Below are 20,961 nucleotides of genomic sequence, written 5' to 3'. Positions count from 1 at the left end.
TGGATTTAGTTCAGGTGACATCATAAGGGGCAGCGAAGTGGAAATGCTGCCCGTTCACTTAAGGCCCACTATCTGTGGTAATCTCTCTACATAAAAGCAGCACAACCATGGTTATCATTGTACCTACTCTTTGAGATGGGGATTCAGCCATTTTCATGTTGCACTATGTCTGATGTGGTTATACAGTACGACTACAAACAGTGGTGTAGTAGAGGGTAAATGCAGTTAAACGCAGTTTACCCACTTTTTTTGCTTGACAGGTAACCCATCTTTTGCAGAAAAATCCATTGAAGAAAAATGCATTGTTCGTTTTTTCACCAATACCAGCGACCAAAGTTATAACCCACCATTTTTTTTGTTACTACTACATCACTGACTACAAAACATACATTGGTTATCCCATCTCATTTCTGTTAAATAGGAGAATTATCATTATAGATACAGCGTTGCCAAAATACCCTACCAGTCAAGTTTGGACACGCCTACTCATTCAAGGGTTTTTCTTCATTTTTTTACTATATTCTGCATTTGTAAAAAAATAAAAAATGAACTAGGCAAGTCAGTTAAGAATAAATTCTTATTTACAATGACGACGTACCCTGGCCAAACCCTAACTCAGACGGCACTGGGCCAATTGTGCGCTGAATAGGGACTCCCAATCACATCCGGCTGTGATATAGCCTGGAATTGAACCAGGGTCTGTAGTGATGCCTCTAGCACTGAGATGCAATGCCTTAGACCGCTGTGCCACTCAGGAGCCCCCAACATTGTAGAATAATAGTGAAGACATCAAAACTATGAAATAACACATTTGGAATCATGTAGTGACCCAGTAGCCACCATTTGCCTTGATGACAGCTTTACACACTCTTGGCATTCTCTAAACCAGCATCATGAGGCAGTCGCCTGAAATGCATTTCAATTAACAGGTGTGCCTTGTTAAAAGTTAATTTGTTGAATTTATTTCCTTCTTAATGTGTTTGAGCCAATCAATTGTGTTGTGAGAAGGTAGGGGTGGTATACAGAAAATAGCCCTATTTGGTAAAAGACCAAGTCCATATTATGGCAAGAACAGCTAAAATAAGCAAAGAGAAATTACTGTCCATCATTACTTTAAGACATGATGGTCAGTCAATCTGGAAAATTTCAAGAACTTTGAAAGTTTCTTCAAGTGCAGTTGAAAAAATCATCAGGCACTATGATGAAACTGGCTCTCATGAAGACCGCCACAGGAAAGGAAGACCCAGAGTTACCTCTGCTGCAGAGGATAAGTTCATTAGAGTTAATTGCACCTCAGATTACAGCCCCAATAAATTATTCACAGAGTTCAAGTAACAGACACATCTCAACAACAACTGTTCAGAGACTGTGTGAATTAGGCCTTCATGGTCAAATTGCTGCAAAGAAACCACTATTAAAAAAGACACCAATAATAAGAAGAGACTTGAGAAACATGAGTAGTGGACATTAGACCAGTATAAATCTGTCCTTTGGTCTGATGAGTCCAAATTTGAGATTTTTGGTTCCAACTGCTGTGTCTTTGAGAGATGCAGAGTAGGTGAACGGATGAACTCTGCATGTGTGGTTCCCACCATGAAGCATGGAAGAGTAGGTGTGATGGTGTGGGAGTGCTTGGCTGGTGACACTGTCAGTGATTTATTTAGAATTCAAGGTACACTTAACCAGCATGGCTACCATAGCATTCTGCAGAGATACGCCATCCCATCTGGTTTGCACTTAGTGGGACTATCGTTTGTTTTTCAACAGGACAATGACCCAAAACACACCTCTAGGCTGTGTAAGGGCTATTTGACCAAGAATGAAGAGTGATGGAGTGCTGCATCAGATGACCTGGCCTCCACAATCACCCGACCTCAACCCAGTTGAGATGGTTTGGGATGAGTTGGACCGCAGAGTGAAAGGAAAAGAAGCCAACAAGTGCTCAGCTTATGTGGGAACTCCTTAAAGACAGTTGGAAAATAATTTCTCGTGAAGCTGGTTGAGAGAATGCCAAGAGTGTGCAAAGTTGTCATCAAGGCAAAGGGTGGCTACATTGAATAATCTAAAATATGAAATATGTAACACTTTTTTGGTTACTACGTGATTCCGTATGTGCTATTTCATAGTTTTGATATCCTCACTATTATTCTACAATGTAGAAAACCCCTTGAATGAGTAGGTGTGTCCAAACTTTTCACTGGTACTGTACATGTATATACTTCGGGGTTATTTGGTTGTTTTTGAAAACAAATGTCCTAGTCAATGGAGAAAGTATGCTTGACATAAACAACCAAATCACATTTAATTTTGAAGTCAATATTCTGTTTGGGGGTTTATGGAACAGCTCTTAATTTCAGTTGGAGTCTTAAATACTTTTAACTAGCCTGGAGAAAGAAATTAAGCCATTTTCATAACATATTTCACTACTTTGCTTCGTTTCTGCCAAATAGGGATTACATGAATAATTAAGGGCTTCAGGGAAAAACATTGATGAAGTTGTCAATTTCTTTGTGAATATGAAATATGCATGCCTAGTTAAAATATGAAGAAATAAAGCGAGACAATCAGCCTGAAACTATGACAGTATGTTATATTTTAATGAAGTCAATGAAAAACACCTAACAAAGGTAACTGATTTCTGCCTCAAATAATCAAGGGTCAAATATGACAGAGCCTTCAAGCCATGTCTATGCAGTTCTCTTTGCTGGAATATATCTAACATCCAGTTTGATTAACATAGTTGTTGTCCTTGAAATTGACATGTAATAATGCTTGATACCGTTTTGAATGAACTATCACATGACAGAGCCTACAAAGCCCTTTGAGCTTATCCCTCCAAAGCACAGAGAAGCACATCGACACCACAGCCTAGTACCCTTTCTGATGCAGTATGTTGGTGCAAGCCAAACGCAAGGGGGACCAAACCCTAACGCTAAAATAAGGCCAAAATATATTCTTCTAAAGAAATGAATGAGTTATTAGTTTCTGTTTCAGTGCCCAAAGACAAAGCTTTCGAGCTTTACAGAGGCATGTGTAAAGCACATAAAATCACGGAAGCGGCATATGCCGGAAAATAATGCCAGATTATGGAGAATTACAGTATATTTGGCACAGTAGACACATGCAGGGGGAGATAGGACCTTGGCGAGGGGGCTACATTCTTCTCACAAACACAGACATGCATCATATTAATTAGTAGCAGTGCTCCATAAACCAGGAAGGGTAACGGGACCCCGGCACATACGACAAAAGGAGAACAGTCACAACACATCAAATATTATGGAACAAATACTGAAACGACTACAAACATAATTGTGTATGATGAACATGAAAATATATTACACCGTAATAAATTGACACGGCCAAACAATCAGGCAGGTCCTTGTAGGTAATATACGAGAAAACAACAAGGTGACGACAGCCTGCAGAGATATCAGAAGACCTGGAGCCACAGCAGTGCTTGGGGAAGTGGCTCGAATTGTCTATCGCTCTCTTTCTCTCTCTCGCTGGACTGCTATAATTTTCTTGGGTGGAATGATGGATGAGCTGGTGTCAGCCTGTGTTCATTATAATGCAGACCATCTATTCTTCTGTGAGACACCCTGTACTCCAGGAAATGCCAGAGAGGTATTGGGCTCGGGAGGGAAGAGAAACTCACGTCTGCTCATAGAGGAATCTGCTGAGGCTTTTGTTGATTTACCACCTAGTGATGATCAATCAATCAGTAATGAAGATAGTGTTCTTCTGTATTCTTTTTGGGCACTTAAAGCACAGTCACTATGCCATGATTACAACCCTTTTCAGGGCCTGCTTTGCACACTGTGTTACCTTCCAACTAACACAGCCATTGCGCCGTTGTGTTTGTCTGCGAGATTTATGTAGGTCATGCCTATCAAACTATTGAAACGATAAATGATTCATGATGGTTTCTCCACCTAAAGCAAAGCTTTTCTAAGAGGTAACGCTTGCATGGACTTAAGTGAAACACAAAGTTCCATGTCTTTATTTGTAGACACAGGTGGCTTAATGTGGTGGCTTAATTTTATCAAAACACAACAAAACGAAAAGCACTTCCGTTCCAATTATTAGAGTAGTTGTTGATAGCAGTGAGTCCAAGGATTTATGTCCACTGTCTCTGCAGGTGTTTTTGGGTGTGAGGAGGGAACACACAAACACACCTTAACAAGACTAACCAGAGTCTAGACACAGGCATTAGATGCAATCATTACAGTAATGCATGTTTCCATTCTAATCTAGCTCACGCCACTGAGATACGCTGGCTGTGATTAGGAATGTGTTGTACTGAAATAGATTAAACTAAGTGGATAGCACTTCACTGTATGAGTCGTCTAGCTAGTAAACACAAATGTGTAGTGTAACGGTACATGGGAGAGTCCTTTGGAGGCCTGGAGGAGGTATGGAACGAGGAGGGGAAAAAAAGAACAAATGAATTCTGGCTTGTTCCCTGAGCAGGGGATCAATAACGACGAGGAGGCTGAGCTCTCACCCATTTGATTCATATCTTTGTTTTTTTCTGCTCTTCAGCTCGAAACACAAGACAAGACGCCAAAGTGGTATATTTGCTGGCCAGATATGTCAGGTGTTTCCTCAACAAATGCAGCATGAATAACAGCATGACTAGGCTATGAAATGCAATAGCTATCACCTTCTCATGATGTAAACTCCCGTACGTATTTATTTGGAGAGTGAAGCTACAACTTTTAATTTGGCTCTATACTCAAACATTTTAGGTTTGAGATCAAATGTTTTACATGAGGCGACAGTAGACTAAAGAATGTGCCCTTTTATTTTAGGGTATGTTCATACCTGTTTTAACATTTAGAAATGAATGCACTTCATGTACAGTATCTAGTCCCCCGATGTGACGGTGTCAAAAGGATTTGGACAAATTCACTTATATTCATTTTTATTTTACCAGGCAAGTCAGTTAAGAACATATTCTTATTTTCAATGACGGCCTGGGAACAGTGGGTTAACTGCCTGTTCTGGGGCAGAACGACAGATTTGTACCTTGTCAGCTCGGGGGTTTGAACTCGCAACCTTCCAGTTACTAGTCCAACACTCTAACCACTAGGCTACGCTGCCGCCCCCTTATATTCATAATCATGGTAGCATCCACATTACTGTAGAAGTGTTCTGAAACATATGATATTCTTATTTACAATAAAGTCCCTCAAAAAGGACGCAAACCATTATTTACTGTTCATTTCTATTGGGCACAACATAATCCAAAACACAACCAAAAGGAACAGCAAATGCCTCCAAAATGTTTGTAAAGCTTGATGTAGTCAATGTGTGCTGGCAATATGAGACCAAATACTACCTTTTAACTACATGTAATACACTTTAAATGAATTTGTCCAAACACTTATGATACCTTCAAATGGGGGGGGGGACACTAGATACACTATATTTACAAAGTATGTGGACACCCCTTCAAATGAGTGGATTATACTATTTCAGTCACACCCATTGCTGACAGGTGTATAAAATCGAGCACATAGCCATGCAATCTCCATAGACAAACATTGGCAGTAGGATGGCCTTACTGAAGAGCTAAGTGAATTTCAAAGTAGCACCGTCATAGGATGCCACCTTTCCAACAAGTCAGTTTGTCAGATTTCTGCCCTGCAAGAGCTTCCCCGGTCAACTGTAAGTGGTGTTATTGTGAAGTCGAAACGTCTAGGCCGTGAAGTGGTAGGCCACACAAGCTTACAGAATGGGACAGGCCAAGTGCTGAAGTTCGTAGCACAAAAGAAATCACCTGTCCTTGGTTGCAACACTCACTACGACTTCCAAACTGCCTCTGGACGTAACGTCAGCACAAGAACTGTGTTCGTCGGGAGCTCCATGAAATGGTTTTCCATGGCCGAGCATCTGCACACAAGCCTAAGATCACCATGCGCAATGCCAAGCGTTGGCTGGAGTGGTGTAAAGCCCGCCACCATTGGAGCAGTGGAAACACATTTGCTGGAGTGAGGAATCACACTTCACCATCTGGCAGTCCGACGGACAAATCTGGATTTGGCGGATGCCAGGAGAACGTTACCTGCCCCAATGCATAGTGCGAACTGTAAAGTTTGGTGGAAGAGGAATAATGGTCTGGGGCTGTTTTTCATGGTTCAAGCCCCTTAGTTCCAGTGAAGGAAAATCTTAACACTACAGCATACAATGACATTCTAGACTATTCTGTGCTTTAAACTGTGTGGCAACAGTTTGGGGAAGGACCTTTCCTGATCCACAACCCTACACCTTTGGGATGAATTGGAACGCCGACTGCGAGCCAGGCCTAATCGCCAAACATCAGTGCTCGACCTCACTAATGCTCTTGTGGCTGAATGGAAGCAAGTCGCTGCAGCAAACATTCCGACATCTAGTGGAAAACCTTCCCAGAAGAGTGGAGGCTGTAATGGCAGCAAAGAGGGGACCAACTCCATATTAATGTCCATGATATTGGAATGAGAAGTTCGACAAGCAGGTGTCCAAATACTTTTGATCATGTAGTGTACATCAAGTGCTTTCATTTCTAAATGGTTAAACAGACATGTATGAAATAACCTCAAATAAAAGGTGACATTCTGTGTTGCCTCATATAAAACATTTGATTTCAAATTCAAAATGATGGATTTTAAAGTTTATAAATCTGGCACACCTGGCTCATTTGGTTGTGTATTCGACATCACTATAAACATTTTAAGATATTATTGGGCTACAATTACATTTCATACAGGTATGGTCATGCAAAATGTATCGAATAAGACCCATTGAGTTGTTTGGCGGCCATATTGGAAAAAGGCTTCTGAGGGGTTAATGCGCTGTGGGGTTAATGCACTCACTTAAGCCTGAACAGTGCCTGCCAGGCAGTACTGTCTCCCAGGCTGCGTTCCGCCCCCAGGACCAGAGCAGTCACATGTAAGGGACAACGAGCCATATAGTCTCATTCAAACAGCGCAAGAAAGCTGAAGCCTAGAGGAAATAATGTAATATAGCTAGGCTAGCATCTTTCACATTTTTTACTTTATACTGATGTATCACTGATATTATTTCAGATTGAGTTGTTGTAGATTAATAATCTTTTTGTGTTTGTTAGTTAGCTTTTTGAAGGGCTGCTAGCAAGCTCACTTGGCTAGATAGTCTTGTTAGTCATCCAACAATGACATCCACATCCGACTTCTTCACCTGCCGGATCGTCTGAGACCAGCCACCTGGACAGCTGATGAAACTGTGGGGTTTCACAACTGAAGAATTTCAGCACAAACTGTCAGAAACCGTCTCAGGGAAGCTCATCTGTGTGCTCTTCGTCCTCACCAGGGTCTTGACCTGACTACAGTTCGGCGTTGTAACCGACTTCAGTGGGGAAATGATCACCTCTGATGGCCACTGGCACACTGGAGAAGTGTGCTCTTCAACTGTACCGGGCAGATGGCAGATGGGCAGATGGCAGACGGGCGTCGTGTGGGTGAGCGGTTTGCTGATGTCAACCTTGTGAACAGAGTGCTCCATGGTGGCGGTGAGGTTATGCTATGGGCAGGTATAAGCTACGGACAATGAATATAATAGCATTTTATTGATGGCAATTTGAATGCACAGAGATTCCCAGGAAGAGATCCTGAAGCGCATTGTCTTGCCATTCATCTGCCGCCATTACGTCATGTTTCAACATGATATTGCATGGCCCCATGACACAAGGAGCTGTACACAGTTCCTGGAAGCTGAAAATGTCCCAGTTCTTTCATGGCCTGCATAGTCACCAGACATGTCACCCGTTGAGCATGTTTGGGATGCCATGGATCGACGTGTACTACAGCATGTTCCAGTTCCCACCAATGTCCAGCAACTTCACAGAGCCATTGAAGAGGAGTGGGACAACATTCCACAGGCCACAATCAACAGCCTGATCAACTCTATGTGAAGGAGATGTGTCGCGCTGCATAAGAGCAAGTTGGTGGTCACATCGGATACTGACTGGTTTTCTGATCCATTTAAAAATCTGGGACCAACAGATGCATATCTGCATTCCCAGTCATGTGAAATCTATAGATTAGGGCCTAATGAATTTATTTCAATTTACTGATTTCCTTATATGAACTGTAACTCAGTAGAATATTTGAAATTGTTTCATGTTGAGTTTAATCTCTCTTTAGGGTCTTTAATGAAAAGAAGCAGATGTAGTATTATTGAGGATTTGCTGTGAATGATCTGTGTGTCCCATTTCTCTCTGCCTGGGTGTAACTGTGTGCATTTGGTCCCTTCAGTCACTCCATACCCAAAGTTGGAGCTCCTCTACTATGCTGAGCCGGGGGTTCTGGAATTCTACAGGAGTTCTACAGGAGCCCAGTCTACTTACAGTTTGTGAAAATGTAGATTTTGTTTTCATTTCTTAAAAGAGGGACTAGAAATATGGGCTCAATCAGGATATGGACAAGGTCAGGACAAAACACCCATGTTAGCACCAGATATAAATGACGCTAGAGTAAGACGAGACAAGCCATCATCTTTACATTTACATTTAAGTCATTTAGCAGACGCTCTTATCCAGAGCGACTTACAAATTGATGCAAACACCTATGACAACCAGTGGAACAGCCACTTGCATCTAACTCTTGTTGGGGGGAGTGAGAAGGATTACTTACCCTTACTTACCCTATCCTAGGTATTCCTTGAAGAGGTGGGGTTTCAGGTGTCTCCGGAAGGTGGTGATTGACTCCGCTGTCCTGGCGTCGTGAGGAGTTTGTTCCACCATTGGGGGCCAGAGCAGCGAACAGTTTTGACTGGGCTGAGCGGGAACTGTACTTCCTCAGTGGTAGGGAGGCGAGCAGGCCAGAGGTGGATGAACGCAGTGCCCTTGTTTGGGTGTAGGGCCTGATCAGGGCCTGGAGGTACTGAGGTGCCGTTCCCCTCACAGCTCCGTAGGCGAGCACCATGGTCTTGTAGCGGATGCGAGCTTCAACTGGAAGCCAGTGGAGAGAGCAGCGGGGTGACGTGAGAGAACTTGGGAAGGTTGAACACCAGACGGGCTGCGGCGTTCTGGATGAGTTGTAGGGGTTTAATGGCACAGGCAGGGAGCCCAGCCAACAGCGAGTTGCAGTAGTCAAGACGGGAGATGACAAGTGCCTGGATTAGGACCTGCGCCGCTTCCTGTGTGAGGCAGGGTCGTACTCTGCGGATGTTGTAGAGCATGAACCTACAGGAACGGGACACCGCCTTGATGTTAGTTGAGAACGTCAGGGTGTTGTCCAGGATCACGCCAAGGTTCTTAGCGCTCTGGGAGGAGGACACAATGGAGTTGTCAACCGTGATGGCGAGATCATGGAACGGGCAGTCCTTCCCGGGAGGAAGAGGAGCTCCGTCTTGCTGAGGTTCAGCTTGAGGTGGTGATCCGTCATCCACACTGATATGTCTGCCAGACATGCAGAGATGCGAGCCACCTGGTCATCAGAAGGGGAAAGGAGAAGATTAATTGTGTGTCGTCTGCATAGCAATGATAGGAGAGACCATGTGAGGTTATGACAGAGCCAAGTGACTTGGTGTATAGCGAGAATAAGAGAGGGCCTAGAACAGAGCCCTGGGGACACCAGTGGTGAGAGCGCGTGGTGAGGAGACAGATTCTCGCCACGCCACCTGGTAGGAGCGACCTGTCAGGTAGGACGCAATCAAGCGTGCCGGAGATGCCCAACTCGGAGAGGGTGGAGAGGAGGATCTGATGGTTCACAGTATCGAAGGCAGCCGATAGGTCTAGAAGGATGAGAGCAGAGGAGAGAGAGTTAGCTTTAGCAGTGCGGAGCGCCTCCGTGATACAGAGAAGAGCAGTCTCAGTTGAATGACTAGTCTTGAAACCTGACTGATTTGGATCAAGAAGGTCATTCTGAGAGAGATAGCGGTAGAGCTGGCCAAGGACGGCACGCTCAAGAGTTTTGGAGAGAAAAGAGAGAAGGGATACTGGTCTGTAGTTGTTGACATCGGAGGGATCGAGTGTAGGTTTTTTTCAGAAGGGGTGCAACTCTCGCTCTCTTGAAGACGGGAGGGACGTAGCCAGCGGTCAGGGATGAGTTGATGAGCGAGGTGAGGTAAGGGAGAAGGTCTCCGGAAATGGTCTGGAGAAGAGAGGAGGGGATAGGGTCAAGCGGGCAGGTTGTTGGGCGGCCGGCCGTCGAGATTTCATCTGGAGAGAGAGGAGAAAGAGGTCAGAGCATAGGGTAGGGCAGTGTGAGCAGAACCAGCGGTGTCGTTTGACTTAGCAAACGAGGATCGGATGTCATCGACCTTCTTTTCAAAATGGTTGACGAAGTCATCTGCAGAGAGGAGGGAGGAGGGGGGATTCAGGAGGGAGGAGAAGGTGGCAAAGAGCTTCCTAGGGTTAGAGGCAGATGCTTGGAATTTAGAATGGTAGAAAGTGGCTTTAGCAGCAGAGACAGAGGAGGAAAATGTAGAGAGGAGGGAGTGAAAGGATGCCAGGTCCGCAGGGAGGCGGGTTTTCCTCCATTTCCGCTCGGCTGCCCGGAGCCCTGTTCTGTGAGCTCGCAATGAGTCGTCGAGCCACGGAGGCGGGAGGGGAGGACCGAGCCGGCCTGGAGGATAGGGGACATAGAGAGTCAAAGGATGCAGTAAGGGAGGAGAGGAGGGTTGAGGAGGTTTGAGCAGAGGGAAGAGATGATAGGATGGAAGAGGAGAGAGTAGCGGGGGAGAGAGAGCGAAGGTTGGGACGGCGCAATACCATCCGAGTAGGGGCAGTGTGGGAAGTATTGGATGAGAGCGAGAGGGAAAAGGATACAAGGTAGTGGTCGGAGACTTGGAGGGGAGTTGCAATGAGGTTAGTGGAAGAACAGCATCTAGTAAAGATGAGGTCAAGCGTATTGCCTGCCTTGTGAGTAGGGGGGGAAGGTGAGAGGGTGAGGTCAAAAGAGGAGAGGAGTGGAAAGAAGGAGGCAGAGAGGAATGAGTCAAAGGTAGACGTGGGGAGGTTAAAGTCGCCCAGAACTGTGAGAGGTGAGCCGTCCTCAGGAAAGGAGCTTATCAAGGCATCTTCAACAGTGCATCTATTGTCACAGGTCTAATTCAACATTGCCTCCACAGTGCTTCTATCAGAACACAAGCCGGGAGGAGAAATAACACCAAAATGTACACAATAGCCAGTGTGTTGGAATAGCAAAAAAAAAACCCAGCAGTGCTTAAATAAGAGTTCAAGTGCAACCCATTTCACCAGGAGGCAAATGTAAACAGGGGGAATCCTTTGTAGTCTTGATAAGAAAACTAATCTCCCCACACCTAAGACAGGTAAGTCCTCAGGCTGGTCTGGGTTTGGGGCTAGGACATACGCCTGAAGAGAAGCACGACAGGACAGATGAACATACTGTAAGTGGTGTTTGCGGATAGTGTTCTAATACAGATTTTTTTCATGCTTCTAGAAAGAGGGGTTTCGTCACCTCACAAAATTGTCAGATTTTTTATAGTTGTCTTGTCGGTACTTCGCCAGCCACGTTGACTTAAAAATAAAACTGCTTTGCTCTGCTAATATAAAAACCCTCTCCTCTAATGTAGTTGGTTTCCAGCAGCTTGTCCAAAGGAGAGTTTACGTACTCTGAGTCCTCTCTGCTCTTTCTGGGCAACTAGTCATTCCCCTTCTCTCCCCTCTGCCTTGTCCCCTCCCCTTCGACTGGGGCGCTGCAGGCTCTGCCTTCGCTTTCTAGTGGATGAAATGGCAAATATGAACAAGAATAGAGACACATCAACTTTAACACAAATACATGTTATCCATTCTGCCACAGGTCAAGCTCTGCTGCTTTACCCCCTCAGCTCTCATTCTGGACCGCTCCCCCTCAGGCAGAACGTTTATCACCCAAAGAACATGGCGAGTGAGATAGAATAGCATCAAATAACTTGGTTGTCCATGCATCTACGGTAAATGTACCTTCTCTGGATTGAAACCTTGTATTGTTGGACAATAACATTCATTGAATTATTTTTGGGAAAATCGACAGTTTACTGAAACATGCACCCATGTTTTCTGTTCTGGTTGACATTGCAGCATCAGCACAGCACTGACAAAGCCTAAATGGACTGAATGCTGGACAACTGTATACGTTTAGTTGTGGAGCCTCTCAGTTTTCCCCTATCTACCAGTGGAGACTGCTGTGGGGAGGATGGCTTCTAATAATGGCTGGAACAGAGCAAATGGATTGGCATCAAACACATGGAAACCATGTTGTTTGATATATTTGATAGCATTCCACTGATTCTGCTCCAGCCGTTACCACGAGCACATCCTCCCCAATTAAGGTGCCACCAACCTCCTGTGAATTCTACATCCTGTCGCGAAACTTCCGAAGACAAGCTGGTGCACGTTTAACAGTTGAATTAATGAGGGCTTGTAATCAGCACCATCACACCAACTGCTCAAATCGCTTATGTATTTTTTAAATTGGAGCGTTTTTTAAATTAGAGCGTTGGACTAGTAGCCGCAAGGTTGTGAGTTCAAACCCCCGAGCTGTCGTTCTGCCCCTGAACAGGCAGTTAACCCACTGTTCCCAGGCTGTCATTGAAAATAAGAATATTTTCTTAACTGACTTGCCTGGTTAAATAAAGGTTAAAAAAAAATTAAAAGTATTTTGGGCACTTATTTGACATATGACCTTCTGCTGAATTAGTTACAATCACAGCTGGATTTGTCTCGTCATTGGTGAGAATTTCTCCAATGACTATGAATTTGAGAGAGGTAAACATTTGTTCAACCTCATTCTTCAGAATTATGTGTCAGGGCTATTATGTACTAGTAGAAGGATGTGCAATATGTTTACATCAGGACGAAGTTGAATCAATATTATGTTACACAATATCAGATGCGTGACTTACTGTACTGCAATGCTTCAGTGACACCATTCCTCTTATCACAGCGTTCCCTGCTGATGGATCCCTAAGAAGTCTTGTCTTATCAGCCAATGGTGTGTAGCCTGTTACTATTTCTTGTTACGCTTACCTTTTTAGGACTAAATGACCCTTTCAATTCCAAATGGCAATCACTGTAGTCCTATGTAAACCAATTAGCATGCCAATTAGCCTGGCAAGCATGTTCATATGTAAATATTTCAATTAATCATTGTGATGCTGAATTTTGAAAGGAGGCTGTCAGATATGTTCATGACACTTACTTGTAGTACATGGAACCAGAAAAGTTACACTGTGGACTGAATTGATTTACTTGATTTATTTAATGTCACGGTCAACCATCACACATCTAATTAGACAAGGACAAAAGCATTAGTGAAACAAAGTAGTACATCCAATCATTGATTGAAGAAGGACTACAATGAAGGTCAGGTAGCACTCTTGACCCAATTCATATGGATAGACACAAAATTGGCTCATGACAAAGCCTACAAGGCATCATCCTAATTTATGAGCCTCTGAGGCTGCTATTGAATCTGATCAGCCTGGCAAGAATAGAGATCACCCACTGGATCATATACACCAGCCTATAAGGCACTGACTGTTAATATGCCTGTGAGGAGCTTTGCTCATCAAACAGCCTACGAGGCAGCATCTTGATTTATCAGCCTCTGAGGCTTCTATTGAATCTGATGAGCCTAGGAAGCTATAGAGCTCACCCACAGGATCATATGCATCAGCCTGTAAGGCACATTGATAGCTAATACTGTATGCCCGCAAGAAGCTTTTCTCATGAAACAGCCTACAAGGCAGCATCCATCCTGAGTATTCGAGACTGATATTGAATCTGATCAGACTGGCATTAATACAGCTCAGCCACTGGATCATATGCATCAGCCTATAAGGCACTTTGACTTAGGCGCGTTGCTCATGAAACAGCCTACAAGACAGCATCCGGATTTATAAGCTTCTGAAGCTGATATTGAATCTGATCAAGCTCTGAGGCTGAAAGCTAATCTGATCAGCCTGTCAGGAATGGAGCTCTGTAAATATTATCCTCAAAACATGAAGTGTCCCTTATAATTATACACATATTAGTTAGGCAAGCTAACAACCAGCATAGATAACTAGCTAGCTTTCTAGCTAGCTAACAAGACAACCTAGCTAACTAGCTCGCAAGACTAGCTAGCTAAGTGAGCTTGAAAAGCAGCCCTGCTAGCTAGCTAACAAACATAAAAAGATTGCTCATCTACAACAAACCAGTCTGGATCTGTTTGAATGTGGCTCAATGGATCGTTGTTCCTTGCATGCAATTGGCTCTGGTCTTGGGGGTGGCACACAGCCTGGGGGACAGCGCAGCCTGGGAGACAGTGCTGCCTTTCAGGCACTGTTCAGAGATTAAATGCCCCACAAATGGTTAATGTGTCAATCCTGTTATGCTCTACAGTGCAATCAGAAAGTATTCATAACCCTTGACTTAATGTTGTGTTACAGCCTGAATTCAAAGTGGATTAAATAAATAAAAACTCTCACCCATCTACACACAATACCCCATAATGACACAGTCAAAACATGTTTTGAGACATTTTTGCAAATGTATCAAAACTGAAATACAGAAATAGCTATTTTACATAAATATTCACAACCCTGAGTCAATACTTTGTAGAAGCACCATTGGCAGCAATTACAGTTGTGATTCTTTCTGCGTAAATCTCTAAGAGCTTTCCACACCTGGATTGCGCAACATTGTCCCATTATTCTTTTCAAAATGATTCAATCTCTGTCAAATTGGCTGTTGATCATTGCTAGACATCCATTTTCAGTTCTTGCCATAGATTTTCAAGTAGTTTCAAGACAAATCTGTAACTCTGCAACTCAGGGAACAATCACTGTATTCTTGGTAAGTAACTCCAGTGTAGATTTGGCCTTGTGTTTTAATTTATTGTCCTGCTGAAAGGTGAATTCATCTCCCAGTGTATGGTGGAAAGCAGACTGAACCAGATTTCCTGTAGGATTTGACCTGTGCTTAGCTCCATTCCGTTTATTTTTTTATCCTGAAAAATGACCTAGTCTTTAACGATTACAAGCATACCCATAACATGATGAAACCACCACTATGCTTGAAAATATATAGTGGTACTCAGTAATGTGTTGTATTGGATTTGACCCAAACATAACACTTTGTATTCAGGACAAAAAGTGAATTGCTTTGCCACATTTTTTTTGCAGTATTACTTTAGTGCCTTGTTTTTAACAGGATGCATGTTTTGGAATATTTTTTTTCTGTAAAAACTCCTTTCACCATTGGCCTCATGGAGAAATCCCTGAGCAGTTTCCTTCCACTCCAGCAACCGAGTTAGGAAGAACGCCTGTATCTTGTAGTGACTGGGTGTATTGATACACCACCCAAAGTGTATTTAATAACTTCCCCATGCTCAAAGGGATATTCAATGTCTTTTTTAAATTTTTACCCATCTACCAATTCTTTGCGAGGCACTGGAAAACGTCCCTAGTTTTTGTGGTTGAATCTGTTTGAAATTCACTGCTCGACTGAGGAACCTTACAGATAATTGTATGTGTGGGGTACAGAGATGAGGTAAGTCATTGAAAAATGTTAAACACTATGATTGCGCACAAAGTGAGTTCATGCAACTTATTGTGTGTCTTGTTGAGCAAATTTTTACTCCTGAAATTATTCAGGCTTTCCATAAAAAAAGGGTTTGAATACTTATCGACGTAAGACATTTCAGCTTTTCGTTTCTAATTACACTTTCACATTATCCCTTACTTCTATTGTGTAGGCCAGTGACACAATCTACATTTAATTCATTTTAAACTGTCTGTAACACAACACCATTTTGAAAAAGTCAAGGGGTGTGAATACTTTCTGAAGGCACTGTATATCTACACATCTTTTTAAACCCCTGTAATAGCTGTGTGTGTGAAATATGGTAATCCATATATACCCCACTATAAGGAAATCTATGGCTAAGCTTTCAACATTCTCATGTCAACGGCGCAATATGAATAATAATAATAATATATTTATTTTATATAGCACTTTTATACAGAATATGGTTGATTTTTAAAAAATAGTTGTAGCTGGTGCTTTCAAAGTTGGTTATATTATATATAATTTTCCATGACCTTTTCAGAACCACTGGTCAAACTAAATTTAAAATGTATCAGAGTTTCCTTTAATAAGCAATTTATACAGGTCATCCTGATATGTACCTTAGAGGTCAACGGTCAAAGTTTGGTTGATCTGAACATTCCAAAACTGTGTCTGATGGATAGCTGTGAATCTAAACTTTCCAATGATATATGATGAAAGGGTATACAGTACGTGAGCAATAACTTGTTGAATACCATATGGGAAACTTAATGGGATGGAGGGATGAAAGAAAGAGTGATATAAAAGCTGCCATTGCTGCACTGTTATCACATTTTCCAACTCTAGGGACGTAGACCAAAAACGTAGATCCAAAAAATATCCTCTTCACCCCCGGCGAGCCTGACAGACCCCCCTTGCTCATGCACTATTATGACAGTATAAAAGGTCAGCCATTTTGTTGTGGGAGTATGTCAACCTGTCACGCCCTGGCCATAGAGGCTTTTTATTATCTATTTTGGTGAGGCCAGGGTGTGACTAGGGTGGGCGTTCTATGTTATTTTTTCTATGTTTTTGTATTTCTTTGTTTTTGGCCGGGTATGGTTCTCAATCAGGGACAGCTGTCTGTCATTGTCTCTGATTGAGAACCATACTTAGGTAGCTTTTGCCCACAATGGGTTTTGTGGGTAGTTGTTTTCTGTGTCTGTGTTTTCACCATACAGAACTGTTCCGATTTTCATTTCGTTGTTTCACTTGGTTATTTTGTATTTTGTGTTCAGTGATATTAAATTAACATGGACACTTACCACGCTGCGATTTTGGTCCGATCTTTCCTGTTCATCAGACGAAGAAGTTCGTTACACAACCATGGTCAGACAGTGATGTGTTACGATATTGTGTAAAACAATACATTTGAAGATTATCTACACATTATGTTTGTTAGTTAGCTAGCCAGTCAGTTTTAGAGTAATGATTACATACTTTAAAAAAAAATGTTTACTGCCAATATGCCAACATTCCATATAATCAATCCAGTCAACCCACAGCCATACAGTGGCTGGAATCAGTTGATGATAGGACTTGTTGTACATGCAACAACTACTGATATTGTGTCATGTTATTATACTCACAGAAAACACATATTTAGACACTTATGGTCTGTTTACATATCTGTTAGAGGCTATTTTATATGGAAAGTGTGTATAAAACCTGTATAAACTGTATTATAATTATATAACAATATTTATATTAAACAATGTCAGATATATCAAATGCCTTGCTTTTATTTTCCTGTAGAAGCAGGAAATGCATTCCAAACCATTTTCTTGGTTTGGCATGGGTCCTCAAATCCTCCAAAGGTTATTCAGCTGTATCATTGAGAGCATCTCGACTGGCTGCATCACTGCTTGATATGGAAATAGTACCGCCCTCAATCGCATGGCGCTACAGAGGTTGGTGTGGACAGCCCAGTACATCACCGTGGCCAACCTCCCTGCCATCCAGGACCTCTATATCAGGAGGTGTGAAATAAAGCCCTGGAAAATCCAACCACACAAGCCATAGAATGTTCTCTGCTTCCGCAAGGCAAGCGTTACCGGTGCATCATGTCTGACACCAACAGGCTCCTGAACAGCTTCTATCATTGTGCCATAAGACTGCACAATAGCTAATGAGCTAACAAAATGGCTACACGGACTGTCTGTGTTGACCCTTGTATTTGATTCTTATTTTTGCACTGTCTCTATGTAATCACAGGGCCCAACACACTCCGCACACTGATACTCCAACACACACTACCATTTGCTCACACACACACACAATATGCACATACATTTATAATGACTCTACACACACACACCCACTCACATGCTGCTACTCTGTTTATCATATATCCCGATGCCTAGTCACCTTACCCTTATAAGGTGACTAGGCGTCAGGCTCCCGAGTGGTGCAGTGGTCTAAGGTACTGCATCTCAGTGCTAAAGGCGTCATTATAGAACCTGGTTTGATTCCGGCCTGTATCACAACTGGCCGTCATCGGGAGTCCCATAGGGCGGCGCACAATTGGCACAGCATCGTCCAGGTTATGGGGAGGGTTTGGCCAGGGTAGGTCGTCATTGTAAAATAAGAATTTGTTCTTAACTGACTTGCCTAGTTAAATAAAGGTTAAATACAATACATCTATATATATATCAATATAAAAATATATACATATCTACCTACCTCTATTGATCCAGGATCCCTGCACATTGTAAATATGGTGCTGGAACTGACCATGTATGTAGTATGCTTACTTACTTTACTGTGCTCTTCTTATTTCTTATTTGTATATCTCCTGTGTTTTTGTTCTACCTTGTTATTTTTAGTACTACATTGTTATTGATCACTGTATTGTTGGGTTTAGAGCTTCCGAGAAAGGCATTTCACTGTACTTGTAGATGTGACATTAAAACCTTTGATTGTGACACTATCATGGATGTAGTCATTGGGTGATTCTGACTTTCCTTGTTTATGACATCACCTGGAAACCCTGTAAATAGAAGGCTCTGCTGTGAATGGTTACATTATGTAATAATCATAATGCAACAACAGTCTATTACCAACGAAGGAATTGCAACAGTGATGTAACAATAACATGCCTGGTAATGATTGCATTGATACATTCACTGCAACCGTCCTATAACAATAGAACAACGCAACAATACACTGTAACAATAGGGGAGATAATGTGTGATGTGGTTAGATGACAGCTGATTGCCAGTGAGAGCCACTGGCGCCTCTAGCGTCGCATCAAGGCCTGTATCAAAGATTTTAATCTAAACAGTGCTGTAATCCCTTACTTTGATCACGTGAGGACTCTATTTGGCCAAATGGGAAAGCGAGTCTCTCGTAGCCTCCCGGCCGCCATTACATTGCTATGCGTGGTGGGCTGCTGTTCGCGTAAGCACTCAGTAGTACACACTCACATACACAACAAGAGTGAGAGCCACACATATTCCTACATACACACACACACGCTCACTTACGAATGTTACAGCAAAGACACTGATTGAGACATAAACAATGCCTGGAAAGGGACTCGCTGCTTCTGAATTACTTGATGAGAAACACCGCATATCATCGACGGTTTAATGTATGATTTGTACATCATAAATGTTTCTTTAAGATGGAACACGTCATTTTTCACGGTTTTTTTCGAGGGAGATAAAGAGACTAGACTAATCTGACCAGTGTGCAGCATTTATTTGACAATCATAACGTCAGACAGGGATTGTCACCATTACTGGATTGTCAACGTTTTCTTGGATACATTACTGCAGCTATTGTCATTTCAAGCTAAATACATATTTCGAGGTCTAATTACTAGGAAACTGGCAGGACATTTCGTAATGATATAAAACAGAAAGGAAGGATGGATTTAAAAAAAAAAACTCGGTCTACTGCTGCCGTTTTCCTTCTGGTGGATTGAGTATACTTTTCGTTTGAAGAAATAAGAAAACGTTTAACATTGACATATTGAATGGACTTGTTTGTTTGCGAGACCATCGACTCCTGCTGTCCACCTTGGGTTACCCGAGCAAAGAACTATATTTTATTTTGCAGTCTGATGTTATTTGCAAAGTGAAACAGGGATTAAACATTCCAGTCACAGTTGCCTGTTGTGTGTGGCAGGCTACATTGTGAGGGGGACGGTGGTGGTAAGAAAGAAAGCTATTAATAGCTCATGCAATTCTAGAAAACTATCACAACTGGTGCATTAGCTTGTGCGGCTGGGAATCGAAATTAGATTTCTTGCATGTAATTCGCAGCTGACTGGTCTCCAACACCTAAACGGTCGATTTCGTGTTCAATTAGGGGATAATAAACGCGTAATAAACTACAGTGTTTTTCTAGAAGTTCTCGGACTAAGCACTCGTTTTGATGGGGTTTTACGCGCTGGAAGAAAATAATAGATCGACTTCACATGGATTACACTATTATACATATATGTACATTTTTAAAAATGAATGATTAAAGTAGGGCTACGATCAGAAAGACTGGAATGGAAACGGATTGACATTTCTCTCCATGGATTAAGACACGGATACATTTTAGCCTAGCCTACCTGCTTTCTGCGTTTGACAATGATCAGGTTTGGATCGCCTGAGCTGGACTGTAACAATGTTCTGATCTGCGAACCCACATGGATGTACGAAAAGAAACCATTAGTTTGGTATACAGTCAACGCGGGTTATTGATACATTTGGAATTCTTTCTTTGTTGACAAAATAATTGGGCTACTTGAGGTTAGCTGTTGATCTGTTAGACAATTTCCCGTGTTTTGGCGGTGGCGTGGCAGACTTGTGAGGGAACCGATTTGTCACCACTGCTCGGTTTTGATACCGATCAAGGATTTCGAAATGCCCTGCACTGACGACCCGATCGGCGGACGATTATGACTACAGCAGCGAATTGGGTGGCTAACGGGGCAAGCCTTGAAGACTGCCACTCCAACCTCTTCTCTCTGGTACAGTAAAACAAATAATGGGTGCACATAAAGACATGAGCGAGGCGTGAGCGACAAGTCATAAGACCGTAGTAGGCAAGCTTTAGATCTGCACTCGCAGTACAAAGGTGAACCAATTGTCGGGGCGGTTATTAACCAATCATTAACGCGAGCCACGGGTCTAGGAAAACTACTGTATTTTTTATTACTAAACGTATTATGATACTATATTATACTTCACGGGATTTAACACTAGGCCTACATTGTTTTGTAGCTTGTTCAAATATATACAGCCTCATAAAATATAGTAGCCTAATATTGCCAGTTTATTGTTCATGTCACACTTTAATTTCTAGGCCTATAATTTATTTTAAATTCACCAAATGATGTCACTATTGCTTTTTCTTAGCCGACAGCATGGTAGCCTAGTGATGTGACATTGTGTAGACAGATTGAACTA

At 42.5% G+C, this 20,961-nt stretch overlaps 1 protein-coding gene across 5 annotated transcripts in view; it reads left to right on the top strand.

The window, feature by feature from the left end:
• Positions 1-19,005: 19,005 nt before the first annotated feature.
• The window catches only part of LOC118385305 (mediator of RNA polymerase II transcription subunit 13-like), a 100,236-nt gene continuing 98,280 nt past the window's right edge, over positions 19,006-20,961 (top strand). For all 5 annotated transcript variants that reach the window (XM_035772342.2, XM_035772340.2, XM_035772339.1 and 2 more), the window contains exon 1: positions 19,006-20,522. In XM_035772342.2, the coding sequence (XP_035628235.1) occupies positions 20,451-20,522 (72 nt within the window). In that variant the 5' untranslated portion in view covers positions 19,006-20,450. The remainder of the gene's footprint in view (positions 20,523-20,961) is intronic.

Source organism: Oncorhynchus keta, chromosome 6 (genome assembly GCF_023373465.1).
Source record: "Oncorhynchus keta strain PuntledgeMale-10-30-2019 chromosome 6, Oket_V2, whole genome shotgun sequence".
In the NCBI taxonomy this organism is placed as follows: Eukaryota; Metazoa; Chordata; class Actinopteri; order Salmoniformes; family Salmonidae; genus Oncorhynchus; species Oncorhynchus keta.
The sequence above is the reverse complement of the archived record's forward strand: the minus strand, read 5'-3'. Positions and strand labels throughout refer to the sequence as shown.